At 43.9% G+C, this 18,544-nt stretch overlaps 1 protein-coding gene across 2 annotated transcripts in view; it reads right to left on the reverse strand.

The window, feature by feature from the left end:
* The window catches only part of thsd7b (thrombospondin type 1 domain containing 7B), a 221,223-nt gene that overhangs the window by 97,109 nt on the left and 105,570 nt on the right, over positions 1–18,544 (reverse strand). For both annotated transcript variants that reach the window (XM_023950471.1, XM_020702165.2), the window contains exons 5-7: positions 15,743–15,991; positions 14,821–14,990; positions 12,836–12,994 (exon numbers count right to left, since the gene is read on the reverse strand). In XM_023950471.1, the coding sequence (XP_023806239.1) occupies positions 12,836–12,994; positions 14,821–14,990; positions 15,743–15,991 (578 nt within the window). The remainder of the gene's footprint in view (positions 1–12,835; positions 12,995–14,820; positions 14,991–15,742; positions 15,992–18,544) is intronic.

Genomic DNA, 18,544 nt, shown 5'->3' on the forward strand with positions numbered 1-18,544 from the left:
TGGTGGTTGAAGCCGCGCCGCCCTATAAACACACACCACTAGTGAGTTTGCTGCTTTCAAGAAGCATCGCCTGATGTGAACCACGCCCTGAACTAAAGGGCTTTCAGGAGACATCCTGCTTATGTCCTCCATGATGACTCATTTAAATGACTTCAATTCTCGTCTGATTGACTTGAACTTTTTGTTTCTCAATAAGGTCCAGAGGCTGGAAAGTCTCTGATCCTCTATTTTTTTTATCCTGATTGGATTTCAAGCTCTTTGAAACTGGTTTTATAAATACATTTTCAGCTATTAGACTTTAATAATTTTCATGGTAGCACATGTGAATGCTGCAGAAAAGCAAACAGAAAATAAGCAAGAATTTACCTTCACAAATGTCTTTATTGCTTGATGTAAGCACTAAGGATTTCTGCAACAGTGTAATGATTTTTACTGAAAATACATTCATTTGTGTTGGATGAAGTGTGATGTGCAATATTGCTTTTTATTATGACCAATAAGAACTTCATCCTTGTAACTTGATACGTAATCTGCGCCGGGTATTTATAATTATAAATAGATGTTAAGAACGGGCAACTTTAGAAAAGAAGCTGAGTGGAATATTTTAGGGATTTGATTATATGAATTAGCTCCATTTCAAGCCATTAATGAAACTGTAATTAAACTGTTAGACAGTCTTATTGATTCAATGTGTGTGTGTACTGTATGTATAAGTTCAAACAGATGACTCTTTTATTTACTCGCCAATTTAGGAATTCATATCTCAAACAGAATTAACCATTCTATGTATATTTTTGGTCTTTTTTCCTTCTGTTTGTTACTGAAATTGTTTAAACTAAACTAATCATTCAGTCATGTCCTGTAATTACTGGCATGTATCTGTATAGTCTTGTGTTGCAGTGAATACGTCTTCATCTGCTTCGTGCAGTTACTCTTTTGTCTCTTTGAGTTTCACTTTCTCTCCTCTGAGGTCCAACTTGTCACTTGTCCCCCTTCTTGCTGCAGTCACCACGGATGCCTTTCGCACGTCAAATTTGCGCCGGACGCCTTTGTTTAGACGCCCACTACATTCGCTGCTCGACGCCTGTCCAGGACGCCTCAGATGTCATGTTTAATATACGTGAATAAAAGCATTTAAAAACATGTCTATGCATGACAGAATGCATGCAGCGCTTCCATTCAAAAGAATGGAGGGATCCTAAATTTTTACTGATGCCACTCAAACATAATGACTGTAAGCTTACATCTGACATTAAAAGAGTAAAAAGAGATGAATAGGTGATAAAAGAAATGATAAGACGTTCAAAAGCTCTTTAAAAAAAATATTGAACCATTGGTTCCATCGTTATGCCTCTGACTGCTGCCTAATCAACCGTATTTAATCAATCACGTTGCTGGATTCTCACTCTACAATAATGGCCACCATGAAGATGGATTGTTCATAAAATATTCACTTTTCCATAAAAAGGCTCTTCAGGAGTGGACTTGTTCTGATCAATAGATTGTATTGATCATGGACCTCCTCCAGTTTCCCAGTGACAATGATCGAGCAGAGATTGGTATAAAAATGCAGTTTCAGAGCCCCCCCCCCCACACACACACACACACACACCCACACACCCACACACACACACACACACACACACACACACACACACACCCACCCCCCCATACTGACACTAAGAGAACTCAGCTCTTAGTTCCTGAGCTGCACTCATTTCATCCCCGCTCTGACACATGGCAAAGAGGTCCCATATTTTCTTTGCTCCACAGGTTGCACCGTCTAACCCCTGGACACCCACTCGGCAAATTACATCCTCCAACCGTCTACTGGAGACAAGCACCAGTTTAGGAGTCAGATCTGAGTGAGTGTTTTTTCTCCAGCAGCGAAAACGCGGCGGATCGATTCCAGCATTGCCCACAGCACTTACTGCTATTCACAACCAAGACACAAAAAAACTATTTTGCTGGGCATGCCCTGGTGGATATTAATAATTGAAAGGTTTCTTGGCCATACTAGGTTTATTTCAGGGAAACAAGGGCCAACCAATGATTTTTAACACATGCTATTTCAGAAGGACACCTTCCCTCCAGCTCTTCTGGAAGTGTTACTGCAATTCCAACCAGCAACCTCCAACGAGGAATTACTTTCTCCATGTGGCAGTGAATCTGATTGGATGAGACAACATCAAAATATGTGAGGAAGCAATCTAGATTTGGAATTTTCCGCAGAGCATCTTGGCAGAGTGACTCCATCACCTGAAAACTGAGATCCAAAGGGACTTCTGGTTAGAGATGGATTGCAGTTTGGTCCAGTGCTGCAAAACATGAAAGTGCCTGAGTAGCAGCGCAGACTGGAGGGCTGCAGATAAACAACTAACGCCCAGGAAGCTGTGCTCGCTGCACTGAACTGCTTTCCTTTTGTTTGTTGTTTTGTGTGCATGGAGGTGTTTTGGGTGGCAGTGAATCTTATATCTCAGGATAAACAGGTGAAACCTATTGCTGCTGTGAGGAGACTTTGGCGCTTTCAATAAACACCAAGCGTTCTGAGTTCCAAGCTGCTGACCCGAACGGTCCAGACGGGGAGCATTCGTGCACATTTGCTCACTCCAGTGACGAGGTCATGCTGCCCTTTTAGCACGGCGCTAACAGCCCTGCCACAGCCGAGGCAGCGAAACGCTCACAACAGACCACACACAGAACGCCGCCTCTCCGGAGCAGTCGAACGCAGCCTGCTTTCACTTCTGCACAAAGGCCAGTGGATCAGCAGCACGCGGCTGTCAAACACTTAAACCGCCATCTCATCTGTGAATGCTTTCCACCTTCTGGGGGGGCAAAGCGGATCTTTTCTCATCCACTCCCCCGCAGCATCCATGATCCACTCATTTATTAAAGAACAGTTCAGGAATCTGTCTGTTCTGCTGTAACAGAATCAGACTGTTGGGCTAAAATAGTCCGTCTGTCAAGAGTTACCCACAGAACAGGTTCAGCATTGAAACCCCAGCACGTACGTTCAGAACAGGCTTTGAGCTTCACTGTAATCCTGTTTGTACAATCAGCTCATCAAACAGCTTTCTGTAATCATTTTGTCAGCATCCCTTTGTTCCATCTTTCTGTTCTGAAGAAACACTATTGTTCTGCTGGATGGATCAATCTGTTGACACGGAGCTGACTCGCCCTAATCCTCTTCATTTGTGATCAAGGTTATTCCATCTGGTTTACAACTTGCAGTTTGTGTGAGAGACGGAAATATGTCGTCGCCTGCAGTTTTTATCCGTTCAAGAGCAACATCCAAGATATTCTGCAGAGCTGCTTCGGCTAAAAACATGGAGCTGGGGCAGCAAATGAAAAACACAAGCTGCAGATTTCAGTGACGACCAGAGCTGCAGACCAGGAACAAAGCTGAGCATCTCAGTTGCAGATCTACAAACGACCCAGGGCAGTTCATTTCCTGATAAAGGAACAGTTACAAAAGCAAAAACGCACAAAGAACTGCTCCCAAACCTTCACAACGTTCTGTTTGGCTCAATTAAAAAGGATATTTAAATGTGGCTTACTTTGATGAATAAACGTTGGAATGACTCAGACTTGGGCGGCCTGTTTAAGCAGAAAACAGACGCTAAAGTCAAACACTCAAAGAACATTAACTAGAATGAGTGTTGGTTGGTCTCTCTGGGGGGTTTGAAGCTGATCAAGCAGATTCATTTGCCAAGTCTAACTCTGTCATTTTTAAGTTTAGTGAAGCAGGAAATGGACACGGTATGTTTAAACAAAAATACGTTTAGATACAAAATAGCTCAGTGGCCTTGTGGAGGAGTGTCCCCCCCTGTGACTGGAAGGTCGTGAGTTCAAATCCAGGTCAAGTCATACCAAAGACTCAAAAAAATGGGACCCAATTGCCTCCCTGCTTGACACTCAGCATTAAGGGGTTGGATTAAGGGGGTCAAACCACCAAATGGTTCCCGAGTGCGGCTGTGACTGCAGCTCACCGCTCCCCCAGGGGAGGGGTCAAATGCAGAGAACAAATGTCTCACACCTAGGTGTGTGTCAGATAACGGGACTTTAACTTTAAATTAAATGCAACTTAACTGCAGCTAGTAAATAAATGAAATTTTAAAAAAAATTACAAAGGTTTATGCCATTATCAACAGGAAAAGGAGAAAGTAAAACAGGAAATGTATGTCAGAGCCACTTTAAGAAATTATCAGATGACATGGGACAAGAGGTGTTTTTGGTGTTTCTAACATATTCTTGGAGCATTTTTGGATGATGGAGGACAAAGATAAAGAAAATTATCTCAGAATTTCATTTCTGAGTATTTCTTCAAATAGCTGTGAGTCGGGAGCAAATGAAAAAACGCGGGTTTTTTTTATAAATAAAGTTTTTTTTTTTTTTTTTTTTTTTTTTTTTTTTTTTTTTCTAACTTGTCCTGTCCAACAGCTAGGCAGACAGATGAGAGCTGAGGGCCTCTTGGGTTGGACATATTTTACTTTAACAAGAGGGGTTATTAATCTTCAGACAAACCAAAGGTATGTCTGAATAAACCCCTTTTGTAATTGAGGCCAAACTTTATTAATTTCAAACATGTCTGAAAATCTTTGGTGTTGGACCGGACGGAAAAGGAAAGAGGGGAAGAAGAAAGAGGGATGTTAGAGAGAGGGGGGGTAGGGGGTGATAATAGGAGGGGAAAGGGGATAAGACCATGAAGCAGCATAAAGCAACAAGTTTACTGGTTGTTAATCATTATGGTAAGGTTCAAATGTAAAAAAAAAACAAAAAAAAAAAAAAAGGGCGGAGCCTGTCCACACACACTCAAATGTTATAAACACACTTGTTAGTTGCAAAAATGTCCACCTGTCGACATGTACACAAAACAGATAGTGTTCACACGCATACTTATGCCTTAAAACCAACTAGTGTGAAATATTTCAGTCATTCAGTCTGTTGAGCTGACACCTGTGCTCAGGTGAGTGTTTATGTTCTTCTAAAATGGATGGTGGAACGTGAAAAGAAGGAGGGAGAGTGCCCAGCCATCCCCACCCCAAGACCCCCACCACACCAGCAGCGGCAGCCGGATTCCCCCCAACACCACACGGGAACCGGCAGGGAACAACCGCCGCCCGGGCGACCAAGCCCGCCACCCAGGCCAGGGCCAGCAGGGCCGCCGCAAGGCCCCCAGAGCCAGAGAGCAGGGAGGCACGGAGGGAAAGAGGGCGCCGCCCCAGCCCAACCAGGAGAGCAGCCCCCCCGCCGCGCCGGGAGAACCCAACGCAGGGCCCCACCGGAGAAGGACGCCCACAGCCCCAGACGAGCACCCCACCACCACCCAGGAGTTCCGGGCATCCCCCCGCCCCAACCCCAGGTACGGGCCAGGACCCCCCAAGGGAGACCCACTCCGCACTCCAGGCAGCCATCCGCCCGGCCAACGGTTGGTCCAGGGAGGAGCGAGGCAGGGGCCCGCCGCCCCCGCCCAGGAGGGGGGAACCCCGGGGAAAAAAGAGGGCCCACAAGGGGTGTTGTAAATATGGCCCGACCAGGCTCGGCCACAGTTGGAAATTTGGCGGGGCCCAGCACTCAGGAGCAAGGACCAGAACCCACCCCCCAGGGACACGAACACCCCCGGCTCAGATGTAATGTGAACCCCCCACCGCGCGGAGAGAGCACCGCCGGGCCCAGGAAGCCAGCACCCCGGGGACACAGCCGCCGTTGCAAAGGGGCCCGTACCCCCCACCAGGGAAGAGGCAGGGGACAGATGGTCCTAGGTCCCACCTTCCTTGCAAAATGTGTGTGCGTGTATGTGTGTTTGAGAGAGTGTGTGTGTGCATGTGTGTGTGTTTATGTTGGGATGTATATATTGAGGGGGGAGGGGTGTGTGTACTAAGGGGGGTGCGGTTAAAATTGGCGGGTAGGGCACTAAGGGGACGTCTCCTGATTACTCACAGTGACGTCCCCTCACCCTCCCCACCAAGGGGCCCTAAATGTCTAAGGTGCGGTTAAAATTGGCGGGTAGGGTGCTAGGAGGACATCCGCTGCTTGCTGGCAGTGATGTCCAAGCACCCCCCCTACCAAGGGCCCTACATGTCTAAGGTGCAAATAAAACCGAAAGAGGGGGGGCCCACTCCATACGGCAACCACAGGAGGGGGGTCACTGCCTAGTAAACCCCCCCCCCCCAAGGCTCATCGCAGGCTAAGCCCCCCACCCCCTCACCCTATTATGAGGTTATATGAGGAAGGGGGTAAGTTGGGGACAGATGATAGACTGTCCCCCGGTGGTCAAACAGCCGTCCCCCGCCCCCCCCCCCCAGCAAGGGGGCCAGGCCCACCCAGCCCCGGGGCCCCACCCCCGGAGGCGCAGACACCCCAGGCCCAGCACCACCACCCCCACACAGAGAGAGGGGAGCCAGAAAGCGCCGGCCCCCCCCGGAGCAAGCCCAGGCCCCCACCCCCAAACGCCGGCCCTAGAAGAGCTCTGGTCAGGCCTCGACGGGACCGAGGCAGCCAACCGGCCGGGGAAACCGCCGATGGCCTCAGCGGAGACCCCGACCCGTCAACCCCCCCTGCCCCGTACCAATAGTGGCCCCCCCCCTCCCCCAGAATGCCCCCCCACAGGACAGGGCCGACAAGACCCCCACCCCACCCCACCCCCAGACCCCGCAGCCGAAGCGGATGACACCCAGAGCGACCGGGGGCCCCAAGAGGGTTGTCCCGTCCCGCCCCAGAGCCAGGGAAGGGCCGATCCCAGCCCCAGGTGTAGACGGGAAGCCCATCCAGCGCCGCTGGGCCCCCCCCCCCGAGCAGCGCCCCCCGCCAACCCCCCCCAGCACAGGCAAAGGGACCACCCCCCCAAGCCAAGCCAGACCACCACCCCACCCCCCCACCACGCACCCCCACACCCAAGCCCAGAGGACCACGCAGCGCCCCAGGCCGCCCCACCCAGGCGCCGGACCCGACCCCCCGACCAACGGAGCCCCCACCACCCCCGGCCAGGCACCGGAGGCCCCGACCCCCACCCCGGCCCACGGCAGAAGGGCAAGGAGCAGCGACGACCATGCCCCCCCCACCCCCTAAGTCACGGAGTTAGCTATGGGAGACCAGAGAGACCGAATTCTTTCAAAGTTACTTGAACTTTGGGCTGACATTTTTTCCAAGCTGATATGATCAAGCAGCAGATTTCTGTGTTGACTTATATTTATATTTTTTTTGCTTTTCCAATTTATTAAAATAGTTTTTTTAGCAATGCAAAGAGTTATGAAAATGATAGAGCCTAATCCTCCTTCTACATCGATGGCACTCATGTCACCAAGCACACAAAGTGACGGTGAAGCTGTGATTGAAACCTTAAGCCAGACTGATAGATCGGCACATACCTGCTGCCAGAGAGCCTGGACAGGCGTGCAGAACCATAGTGCATGCATGTAATTGTCGGGTAGATTACTGTCACAGTGCTGACAAATGTCTGAGTTACTGAGACCCATCTTGAACATCCTCTGTCCAGTGTAGTAAATTCTGTGAAGAGTTTTGAAATGGATTAGCTGCAGATTTGGATTTTTTGTCATTTTAAAGGTGTTTAGACAAAGTTCTGACCAAAAACTTTCATCTGTGCTGATGCTCAAATCCGCATCCCATTTTGTTGTCGGAAGTGAAATATTGTTATCTAAATTACATAAAAGTTTGTATATTTTGGAGAGAGTTTTATTCATTGAGAAATTGATCAGAGTGGTAACTACATCTGGTAGCTTTAAATCGTTGTCTCTGTATTTAAACTTTTTAGTAATAATTGATTTAAGTTGCTGATATTCCAAGAAGTTATATATTCCATGTTTGTCTTGAAGTTCCTGGGGAGTTATGAATCTTCTATCAATAATTATGTGCTCTAGTTGTTTTATGCCCCCTGCTTGCCAAGCTGGGAAGTGGATAATTTTTTTGTTTATGAGGATGTCTGGGTTGTTCCAGATGGGTGTCATTTTGCACGGTTGAATTGATGATTTTGATATTTTGAGAAATTCCCACCAGGCTGTTAAAGTGGCATTTATATTAATACTTTTGAAACAATCCTGTTTTTTAACTATTTGACTAATAAATGGAAGATCTGACAGGTTGATCTTTCCACATAACGCCTGTTCCAAGTCTAACCATGAGTTGGTTTCTGGATTATTTTTTAACCATTTTAAGATGTATTGTAATCTATTTGCAAGAAAGTAATTGTGGAAGTTAGGTAATTCTAATCCTCCACAGCTTTTTGCAGATTTTAAAGTTTTTAGACTAATTCTTGCAGGTTTATTGTTCCATAGAAAGCTTGATATGGATGAGTCTAATGTTTTGAACCATTTTAATGGCGGTTGTGTGGGAATCATTGAGAAGAGATAATTAACTTTGGGTAAGATTTTCATTTTAACCGTGGCTACCTTGCCCATAAGGGACAAAGGCAGGTTGGTCCAGCGTGTTAGGTCGTCCTGTATGTTTTTCAGTAATGGGGTGTAGTTTAGCAGCACCAGTTCTGATATTTTGGGGGAAAAATAAATACCTAGATATTTTATATTGCCTGATTTAACTGGTATTGTGAGTCCTTGCTCCGCATTACTGTTCAGTGGTAATAAAACAGATTTATTCCAATTAATGGAATAGTCTGATATAGAAGAGAATTCATTAATGATTGTTGCCGTTTCATTTACAGAATGTATATTACTTAAAAACAGTAATATGTCATCTGCATAGAGACTAATTTTATGATGGCTGTGTTTGGTTTTAATTCCTTTAATACTCTCATTCTGTCTTATTGCTGCAGCTAGAGGCTCGATAAATATTGCAAAAAGCGAGGGGGAGAGTGGGCAACCCTGTCTAGTTCCTCTTCCAAGAAAAAACCTGTTGGAAGTCTGTTTATTAGTTCTAACTGATGCATTGGGGTTGTGATATAATATTTTGATCCAATTGATGAATGATTCTCCAAACCCAAACTTATGGAGGGCAGCAATGAGGAACTTCCAATTTACTCTATCAAAGGCTTTTTCAGCATCCAGTGATAGTATAGTCATTTCCTGGTTTTTGATGGTGGCAAAGTCTATTATGTTAACGAGTCTGCGGACATTGTCATCCGAGTGTCTGCCTTTGATGAATCCAGTTTGATCAAAGTCAATTATGTGAGGAGTGACTTTTTCTATTCTCTGTGCTAGTGCTTTGCAGATAATTTTTACATCTGCATTAATTAAAGAAATAGGGCGATAGCTTGAAGGACTCGTGGGGTCTTTGTCTGGTTTTAGAAGAAGGATAATGTTGGCAGAGTTCATGTTAGGTGGTAGAGATTGGCTTTCATTGATAAATTTTACCGTTTTATAAAACGTTGGTGCCAGTTGTTCCCAGAATTCCTTATAAAACTCTGCAGGAAAGCCGTCAGGCCCTGGTGCTTTACCATTAGGCATAAGTAACAGAGCTTCATGAAGCTCAGACAACGAGAGCGGAGAGTCTAAATTTGTGATTTGATCTTCGTTTAACTTGGGCAGGTTTATATTGTTGAGAAATGAGTTGATGCTTTGTTCTGATGGATTGATCTGTGGAGTGTATAAGTTTTGATAAAAGTCTTTAAACGCATTATTAATTTTTACCGGGTCATGGGTGACATTTCCTGTTTGGTCCATAATCGAAGTGATTGTTGATTTTTCTTTATTAATTTTAAGCTGATTAGCTAGAAATTTGCCAGATTTATTTGAGTTTTCATATCTTTCCAGTCGAAGCCTTTGTATCTGGAATTGTGTTTGTTTATTGATGATGTCATTTAACTGCAGTTTTAAAATTTTTAGGTCGCCCAGTATGTGTTCCTGTGCAGAAGCAGCATAAGCAGTCTCCAGAGTTTTTATTTTATTTTCTAATTCTAATAAATCTGCTTTCTCCTTGCGTTTTTTATGCGTTGAATAAGAGATGATTTTCCCTCTCATGACTGCTTTTGCTGCTTCCCAAAGAATACTTGGTGATATTTCAGAAGTATCGTTGAATTCTAAGAAGGTTGCCCACTCTTTTTTAAAGAATTCAATAAATTCCTGGTCTTTTAACAGAGACGTATTAAACCTCCAGGTTGAACCCGAGGGTCTGGGTACTTCCCTTGAAATAGTAACAGAAACTGGTGCATGGTCACTGATAATAATTGGATGAATGTTGGAACTTTTAATTTCTTTCAAAAGGGAGTTACTGACTAATAAATAATCTAAACGAGATTGTGAATGGTGAACTGGAGAAAAAAAGGTGAACCCCTTAGTGCTTGGATGACATGAGCGCCAAGCGTCGCAGAGACCCAGATCATTCATGTACTGCTTTAGAATACTTGCAGACTGCCATGTACGCTGGTTTGCTGCTGTGCTGAGTCTGTCAAGTTCAGGGTCCAAAACCAGGTTGACGTCTCCTCCTATAATGATTGTGGAGTCAGAGTGAACTGAGAGTGAGGTGAAGAATCTGTGAAAGAAGGAAGAGTCGTCAGCATTCGGGCCATATATGCTGGCTATGCAAAAGTCTTTATTCTGAATGGATATATTAATGATTACAAATCTGCCTTCTGGGTCAGTAACTGTATCCTTATGAGTAAATGTAACATTTTTATTAATCAAAACTGCAACCCCTCTTTGTTTGGAGTTGAAACTGGCAGAATACATAGCTGGATACTGGGAACAGCACAGGAGATGACCAGCTGATAATGATAAATGGGTCTCCTGCAGCAGAGCTATATCTGCTTTAAGATCATTCAGGTGATTTAACACTTTCAATCTCTTTGGCCCAGAGCCAAGTCCACGCACATTCCAGCTAACGATGTTAAGACTGCTCATAGCTGTTCTAACCGGGAGAGTGCAAGGCTAAATAGTGCGTGTGCCCGTCCGTGTGCGCGTGCCCGCTGTGCGTACCTGCTACACTGACAAGCGCTATGCGTTGTGGGTGAACGTATCTTGGCTATGAGCTGCATGTTATGTGCGTCCTGTGTGAGCCTAAGTGAGGTTTTTGCAGTTTATCAACGTGTGTGTGCGGGATCGCGTGTGCATGCTCTTATGCGCGCTAGTATGCGCGCGCGCCCGTTCCGTGCATAAATAAATACTCACCATGGTTGCGTTGACTTTACCTGATTCACATATGAGGACATGGGAAGGGGGGGGGACAAGAGAAAAGAGAGAGGGAAAGAGAAAGAACAAAAAACAAAAACAACGAAACAACAACAGAAACATGAATGTGAGAGAAAGAAAAAACACTTTTCCTGAGAGGTGTGTATTATTGATGATCCGATTATTTCCTAGTTAAATAAGTTTGCGGGTTTCTTCTGGGCAGCGCAGATGTCAGTGCGCCTCTGAAAGCCTTCAGCACAGCCAGGGTGTTACCTCGGGGTCCCGGAACAGCTTGCCATTCACAAAAAGTTTATCAACAGCAACCACCGCGCGGGCTCCAGCAGACAGGTGCTTCCTCCTCAGCGGGAAGAGGATTTTCCGACGGCGGAGGATCTCGCCTGGGAACTGATCATTCACGCTGTAATGTGTGTCTTTCAGCTCGCGCCCTCTGCTTTTTACCTGCATCTTTTGTTTATAATGTTCAAATTTAGCAACAATAGGACGGGGACGCTGATTGTCCGGCCTTTTTCCTCCGAGCCGGTGAACCCTGTGGAAGGAGATCTTCTGGACTTCTTCCTTGGGGAGTTTCAGGTGGACCTCTATAAAGGACTTAACAATGTTCTCCGGGACTTCCCCTGCCTCTTCTGGAATCCCTGCGAACACTAGATTGTCCCTCATGCTCCTCGCATGAGGGACAATTTTATAAATAAAGTTTGAACCACCTCTCTCCCTTTTATTCTCTTCTACCCCCTCCCTCACACTTTTGCCCTCTCCCTCCCCACACACACTAAATGTAACAAATACAACAAAATTAATAAAAAAAAACAAAAAGGGGTTTATACAAATTTACACTCTGGTTTTCCGGAGATAGATAACCTCTTTTAGTGATAGTAAAACCTGTCCAACACAAAAGGCCTTCAACCCTCATCTGTTTGCTCAGTTGTTGGACAGAACAAGTTAAAAAAAAGGAATAAATAAATAAAGTTTGATTTGATTTGAATGGTCCCACCCACAGGTCACAGGTGAATTTTTAACAAACTAGAAAACGCTGCATTTCGGATATTGGCTGAAAATGGCATAATCCTAAATAAAAGACCACTCGGAACGTTTTGATGACAGATCAGAAGATATTCAGATTGGGACTTTAAACAGTTTTAATTTTGTTCCTTCAACAATGACCCCAGGAACAAATCTATTCAGACATAGACTCTTCAAAAGCAGATCATTGCAACTCTCAGACCTATTTCAGAATAGGCAGAATATTTCGGCAGCCAAAACTGGACTTCTGGGACTTCGACACTTGAACCAACTTTATCTGAGGACTGGACGGGTCTTCAACAAGCTTTAACCTTTTACTTCTTTCACCTTTGTGATTAAGAATTATGATGAATAGGTCAAATCCATGACACATATTCCAGAGACAAAGTGTACCAATTTTATCAAGGCAATACTTAGTACTTGGTTAAACATTAAGGGGAGTTGATGCCAAGTTATGCAGAGTTCTGCTTTCCTTAAAGAAAATCCATTATAATGGACCTTCTTGTACAGATTAATGACATGATCTTTTGTTTTTTCCCAAGGAAACTTTCAGATGATGTCATTTGATCAAGCTGACACCCCTATCATCTGCACAGAAGCATCAAATTCCTATAGCCACCCCTCACAAGTCAAACAAAAAACAGCCAAAGGTGTTTCTGCAAAACATTCAATAGCTGAAGGTTTTTTTTTTTGCTTTTCAGATCTAGTGCAGGTCGTCATACCTTTCTTTCCTTGAGGTTCTTTGCAGTTTTCGTGTATGCAGGGCCCCCAGGACGACCACTGGGAGAGCACACAGTGATGCTGGCAGGGAACTGAGCAGCTTTGGACAGCCAATGGGGGCTCATTTCCATCACACAACCTGCCATCCACAGGTCTGGACACTGAACAAACAAGAGAAGAAAACAGAGAAGGACAAAGCAAACCACACACAGTCAGCATTAGTTTGTGTGGACGTGCATGTGCCAGTGCTGCCAAGTAATATGTTTCAGACTGGAATCCTAACGGAGGCTTGCGATAGATGCTATGACAAATGACAGAGAGACCTCAGTGGTATTGCACTGAAAGTAAGGATGTAATTCCTCTGTGACCTAGAGAATGGTGTTGCATTTGCTGGAACTTCCGAATTCACTGGTAAGGGTTGCTTTAGCAAATCGTGCAGTACAGCAAAAATGGGGGGCAGAAAAAAAGCGAGTTTTCTGACATCTGACTCATGAGAATATGAAATGAAAGGTGAAAACAAGTTATGGGATTAAACAAACTCTAAACAGACACTAGATAGTGCAGAGATGCTCAGTCGAGACATCCTGAGTAATTCATCACTGAGCATGGCTGATATTATTTGCAGATCACAGACAGCTAGCAACATTCTTTCACACGCAGAAAAGGAGTTTTTCTTTTGCAGCTCCAGACCACAGAGATTTTCTTAATCAAATATTCCATTTTGATGCACCTTTGCACATCAATGAGAGGCAGCTTTGCATATAAATGATGGAAAATTCACTAAAAGTCCATTGAGCATTTTTACCTTTCCACCCACAGTAATTTGCATGTCATTTGATCCTTTCTAGAAAAAAAAGGGTGTTTGCTCATAAAGAGTGATAAAAAGCAGCTCAGCTCAGTTCTTCCATGTGGTTAGTCCCGTCCTTACAGTTTACATTTAACAGGAGCTTGTTCTGGTCGTTTTATTTTAGTCACGGGTTTACATTCACAAGAACTGTGAGGGTCATTCTGAGGTTACAGTATCGATCTCGGTCCTCGCCTTCATCAAGTTCAGTGCTGCACTAATCGGAATTCTGTTCACACTGTGAAAACATACCCTAGCTGTTCTCCGATGGGTTAAAAGGGGGTTAAACTGTTGAAACACATCAGGGATAAAGACAAAAAAGACCAAACTGTGCAGACAGAAGACAAATAACACATTTTTTCCTCTTTTCCAGTGCTATTAAAAAAGGTTTGCCCCTCCCTGAACTGATGCTACAACAATAAGAAACTCTGCCGGATGAAGGGCTCTGGTTTTGCAAACATCCCCTGCAGTGTGCATGCATGCATCTTTTTTTTCCCCTCATTTTCCACAAATAGGTGAGGAATACAAAACACCAGCTTTTTCATTTGCATGCAGCTGAATGATGCCGCTAAACGTTGCCATACAGAACTGAGCAATTAGACGTTCAACTCAAATCCAATAATCAAAATTCCCGGACAAACGTGTAATTATCATTACAGAACTCTGCATATCCCTGCTGTACAGTGAGAGCAGGGCGGCCTTGGTTTAAACTGCTGTCTGTTTTGTTCTTCCTCTAACATGGAAAAAAGTTAATATTTCACATGAAACTCAGGTTTAATGTGATCTGCTTCTCTCAGGTCTGTAAATAAAAAATACTTATTTGACTTGGAATTAATTATTTTAAATGCCTGTTTTTCAACGTCTCACCTTAGGTACAATAACACCCTCAGTGAGTTGCTGATTAAAATGATAATATTTTAGGCTTGAGCAACAATTCTGGAGAATTATGTAGATTCTTTTTCTGATGTGAGCAACATAAAGTCCTGCTACAAGAATTTACTTGAATAATTTAACCCACATCTCTAAGTTAGCTTGGAATGTATTAATATTGTATCTCCTGAGATGGCATGTGCTTCAAGCAAGCCCAGGGTCAGCTCTGGTAAAGAAGGTTAGCTTTATTTTTTTTCATTTGTGTTTCCTTACCTTCCTTCCTGTGATGGGGGGCTGAGTCCTCGGGGACTTGTACGCAGTAGGTCTTCCTGGTCTGGATGCCGGCTCCGCACAGGCTGCTCACATTAACTTGTCTCTGGTCCTGCTGCCCCAGTAGGGGCAGAATGTGGCATTCATTCCAGTCGGTGCTCCTCCACACATACCTGGCATCACATTTGCTTCCATTAAAGAAATGTCTTTAAAAAAACTTGTGCTTTTCTGTTTCAAACAGCAAACCATCTCATCTGTTCAGAGCATGCACTTAACAAGGCTACAGCATCCGCAAACACGGGAGCATGACTCTCACTTAAAGTCCAACAACGCACAAAATAGGACATAAATTGGAGTCTGCATTCTCCGGCAAGAGCCTCTCATGTGAGAAAAAGGAGGTATGATTATACGATTTCAAAACTTCTAAACAAATGTTTGGTTTCTGCTGTGAAGACTGCGCTGGTGCAGAAAGCAATAATATGTGAGCAGATTAGCAGAACAACAGCCTGTAGTAATCTATGAAATGCTTAATTTCCGTAATGAGTTTTCCATAATCATGTAAGCCCTCTGCTCGCAGGCACTCCATGTAAATTTATCAAATAAAACAAAATTAACCAGCAGGGAATGCTATTCTCTATTTACTGCTTTGTTTAGTGTGTGTTTTATTAGCTAAGGCTTTTCTTTTTTTCTTTTTACTCAGATGGCTTTAACACAATAAGAGTCTGGCAAACGTTGCTTTTTCATCCAAGTCAAGTGAAGTCACTTAAAAAAACAGTTTATTGCGAAATTGTTCAAAGTTTTTCCCATTTCTTCCATTATTGTTCAGATAGAAGTCTAAAATCATATCAAGAAACTCTGAAAAATAATCCTAATTTGTTCATGTATCATTAAAGCAAAAGAAGTGGGTGAATTGTGGGTAAACTACCTGGGGCACGTTGGGAGTAAGTCTCCAATTATGTTGCAAGCTTCTTTTTCCTGAAGGGGAGGACACGCCTTCCCCCCTCCATGTGGGATCTGCGTCATGATGCGTGACCGAACTCGGAAACCGGGAGACAGGTCGGTGGACCGGCAGGTCTTGGAGCAGGGACTCCACGGTGACCAATCAGACGTCTGACAGTCTTCGGGCATCACACAGGCCTGGAATGTCAGGGGGGAGCTGTCCTTGGTACACAAACTGAAGATTGAGAAGACTACATTACACAGTCTGACAACTCAGAAACGTTTATCACGACATAAAAGCAGTCATTTGAACTTTAGAAAAGGTAAAGAAGAGTCTGCTGTCTAACCGGTAGCTGTGGAAATACACTGAGAAGACTGGATACACAGAAGAGTGTTTACCACAGAGCTTTAAGGTTCAAAACGTTCTGAGTAACTTTCTCCCATCACTGTAATCTTCACAGATGAGTTCAATGGAACCTCACGGTTGTTAAAGGTTGGAGAACATACTCTACTTTTATCCTAGAACCCATTGTAGGCCTTCTCTTTCATGTACGTGAACAACCCTGATAGACAGATTATTTCTTCTCTGACCACTGCCTTGTCAAGATGTTCAGTCCCATACTGAGGAAGAGGAGGAAGAAGAAAGAAAAAGAAGAAGAGTGAAGCTTTATTTGTCATATGCAGAATCAACACAGGTCAACAATGCAATGAAATGCTCAGGGTGGGAAGAGCAGTTTGATTTTCCAAAATGCTCGGGAGGTACTCATACATGCAACAGTAGTGCCTGCTCAAAATCTGGAATAAAAAAAGAAAAACAGATAGAATTGAATACAGGTAGTGCAGATACAATAAAGTACAAAAAAATAATTAAATATAGAGCCAATACAGGGGTAGGTACCAGGTGTAGGTGAAATTAAATACAGAGGTTGAATTTGGGGGATTTTATTGCACATATTATTGCTGCACATGTCTGGCCTTGATCAGTGAAGGTGCTATTTGGAGTTCAGCTTGGGGTAATAGCTAATAATAGCTAGTAATAATACGAAACGAACGAGACGACTGTTGTTGTGAACTTGGGCTATACAAATAAAATTGAATTGAATTAATAGCTGTCTCTGAGTGTTTTTGTATGTGCCGGCAGGCTCCTGTAACCTCTGCCAGAGGGTAGTAGTCGGACGAGTCCCTGTGCTGGATGGGTGTGGTCCTTAGTGATGCTGCACGCCTTGTGCAGACTCCTGCGGTGGTAGATATCCTGAACTGAGGGCAGGCTGCTGCCAGTGCTGTCAGATTCTAAAGTGAGTTAGGAACAAAAGCTATCAGCTTGGAGGTACAGATGCGGTACCTGTCTGTTGGTGTACTTTTGGGGTTTTAAAGCTGTTCGCATCATTTCGTGTCAGATATGTTTTAACAAATGGATTTGTGGTGCATAATTTCTCCTTGAATCTTTGGTAATGCAGCGAGTAGTGTTGCTAAGTCCTGCTTTGAATTACCAGACTACAGCTGTCGAAGACTACAGCCGTCAACTGATATGAAGTCAGAGGAGACCTTGAAATGGAAAACCTGACAGTGAATTTTTTTCACAATGTAAGACAGAGTCAGATTTAATCGTGAACCACTTTACTAAATTCTTTAAAAGGTCCAGAGTTGTGAAAGATTTAAAGATTTGTCAGAAAACTCAATGGGACTCAACCAAGGTCAACGGAGAGGCGAGAAGCAGAACTGCTTATCCTCAAGTTGGAACACAGAGAAACCTACTCAGATAACTTTCAGAAATGAAAACTAGAAGAAAAGGCGACTCATTTAAAATGTACTGTAGGTCGCTCTTCTTAAATGCATCTCTTGATAATGATGTGTCCTTGAGTGGGAGGAAGGCTTTCCCAATGAACTCTGAACTGCAGCACAAAACATCTGTACTTTCTAAAGGTTCGTATGCTTGTGAAGTATCATTGTGATCATGGCTAGGCAGAGGAACGACCATGACTGAACTTCATGCAAATGTGACTCAGATAACTGAATGTTTACACATAAATATAAAAGCTAAAGGTACAAAAAAAAACAACAAAAGACACAGAAACCTAAACTTGCCAGACACCACGTCTCCCATCACAACGTCCTGGACTGTTTGGTCCTTGAAGAAATGGACAGATTGAGACATTGGACCTGGTCCTTTTGACTGTCCTGCTTCTTTTGTTGTTTGCTTTTGTATCTCTGTATTAAGTGTGTTTCTCCTGCTGACGTTCAGAGAGGAAGTAGAAAAGTTGGACACCCAACAATCTCATCACCAATTCCATTAGGAAAGCATGATTTCTCTCATCTGTGGCCTTCAGAGGACCAGGACACCAACCACAGTGGAATTAAGGCACCAATTACAAAGGAACCAGAAAAAAAGCTCTTTTAAGTGATCAAACATAGACTCACAAAGTCAAAAGGCTCAAACATGCCAAATTGTAGGCAATTTTTCCTCTATAAGTTTGATGGGATGGTTTAGGAACGCCAAATAAAAAGCATCTGATGAATTCCCACAGCCATGCTCAACAAGTCCAAAAGAAGATTCAACACTGCGACCCTTAACCTCTTTGGTAATAAGAGGTTGAGATCATATTAGATGAGATAACATGATGAGATAGCATTAGATGATCCTTTAGTCGTCCCACAATGGGGAAGTCCAATGTGTAGACATCACATATTGGGTTCTATTGCCACAATAGTTTATCCTGCCCAACTGGGGCCCTGTGACTACATGTTCAGAGGATTAGCTCAGGTCTCAAGGGGTTAAAACTGTTTTTCT

The sequence above is a fragment of the Oryzias latipes genome, chromosome 21 (assembly GCF_002234675.1).
Source record: "Oryzias latipes chromosome 21, ASM223467v1".
NCBI classification, from domain to species: Eukaryota; Metazoa; Chordata; class Actinopteri; order Beloniformes; family Adrianichthyidae; genus Oryzias; species Oryzias latipes.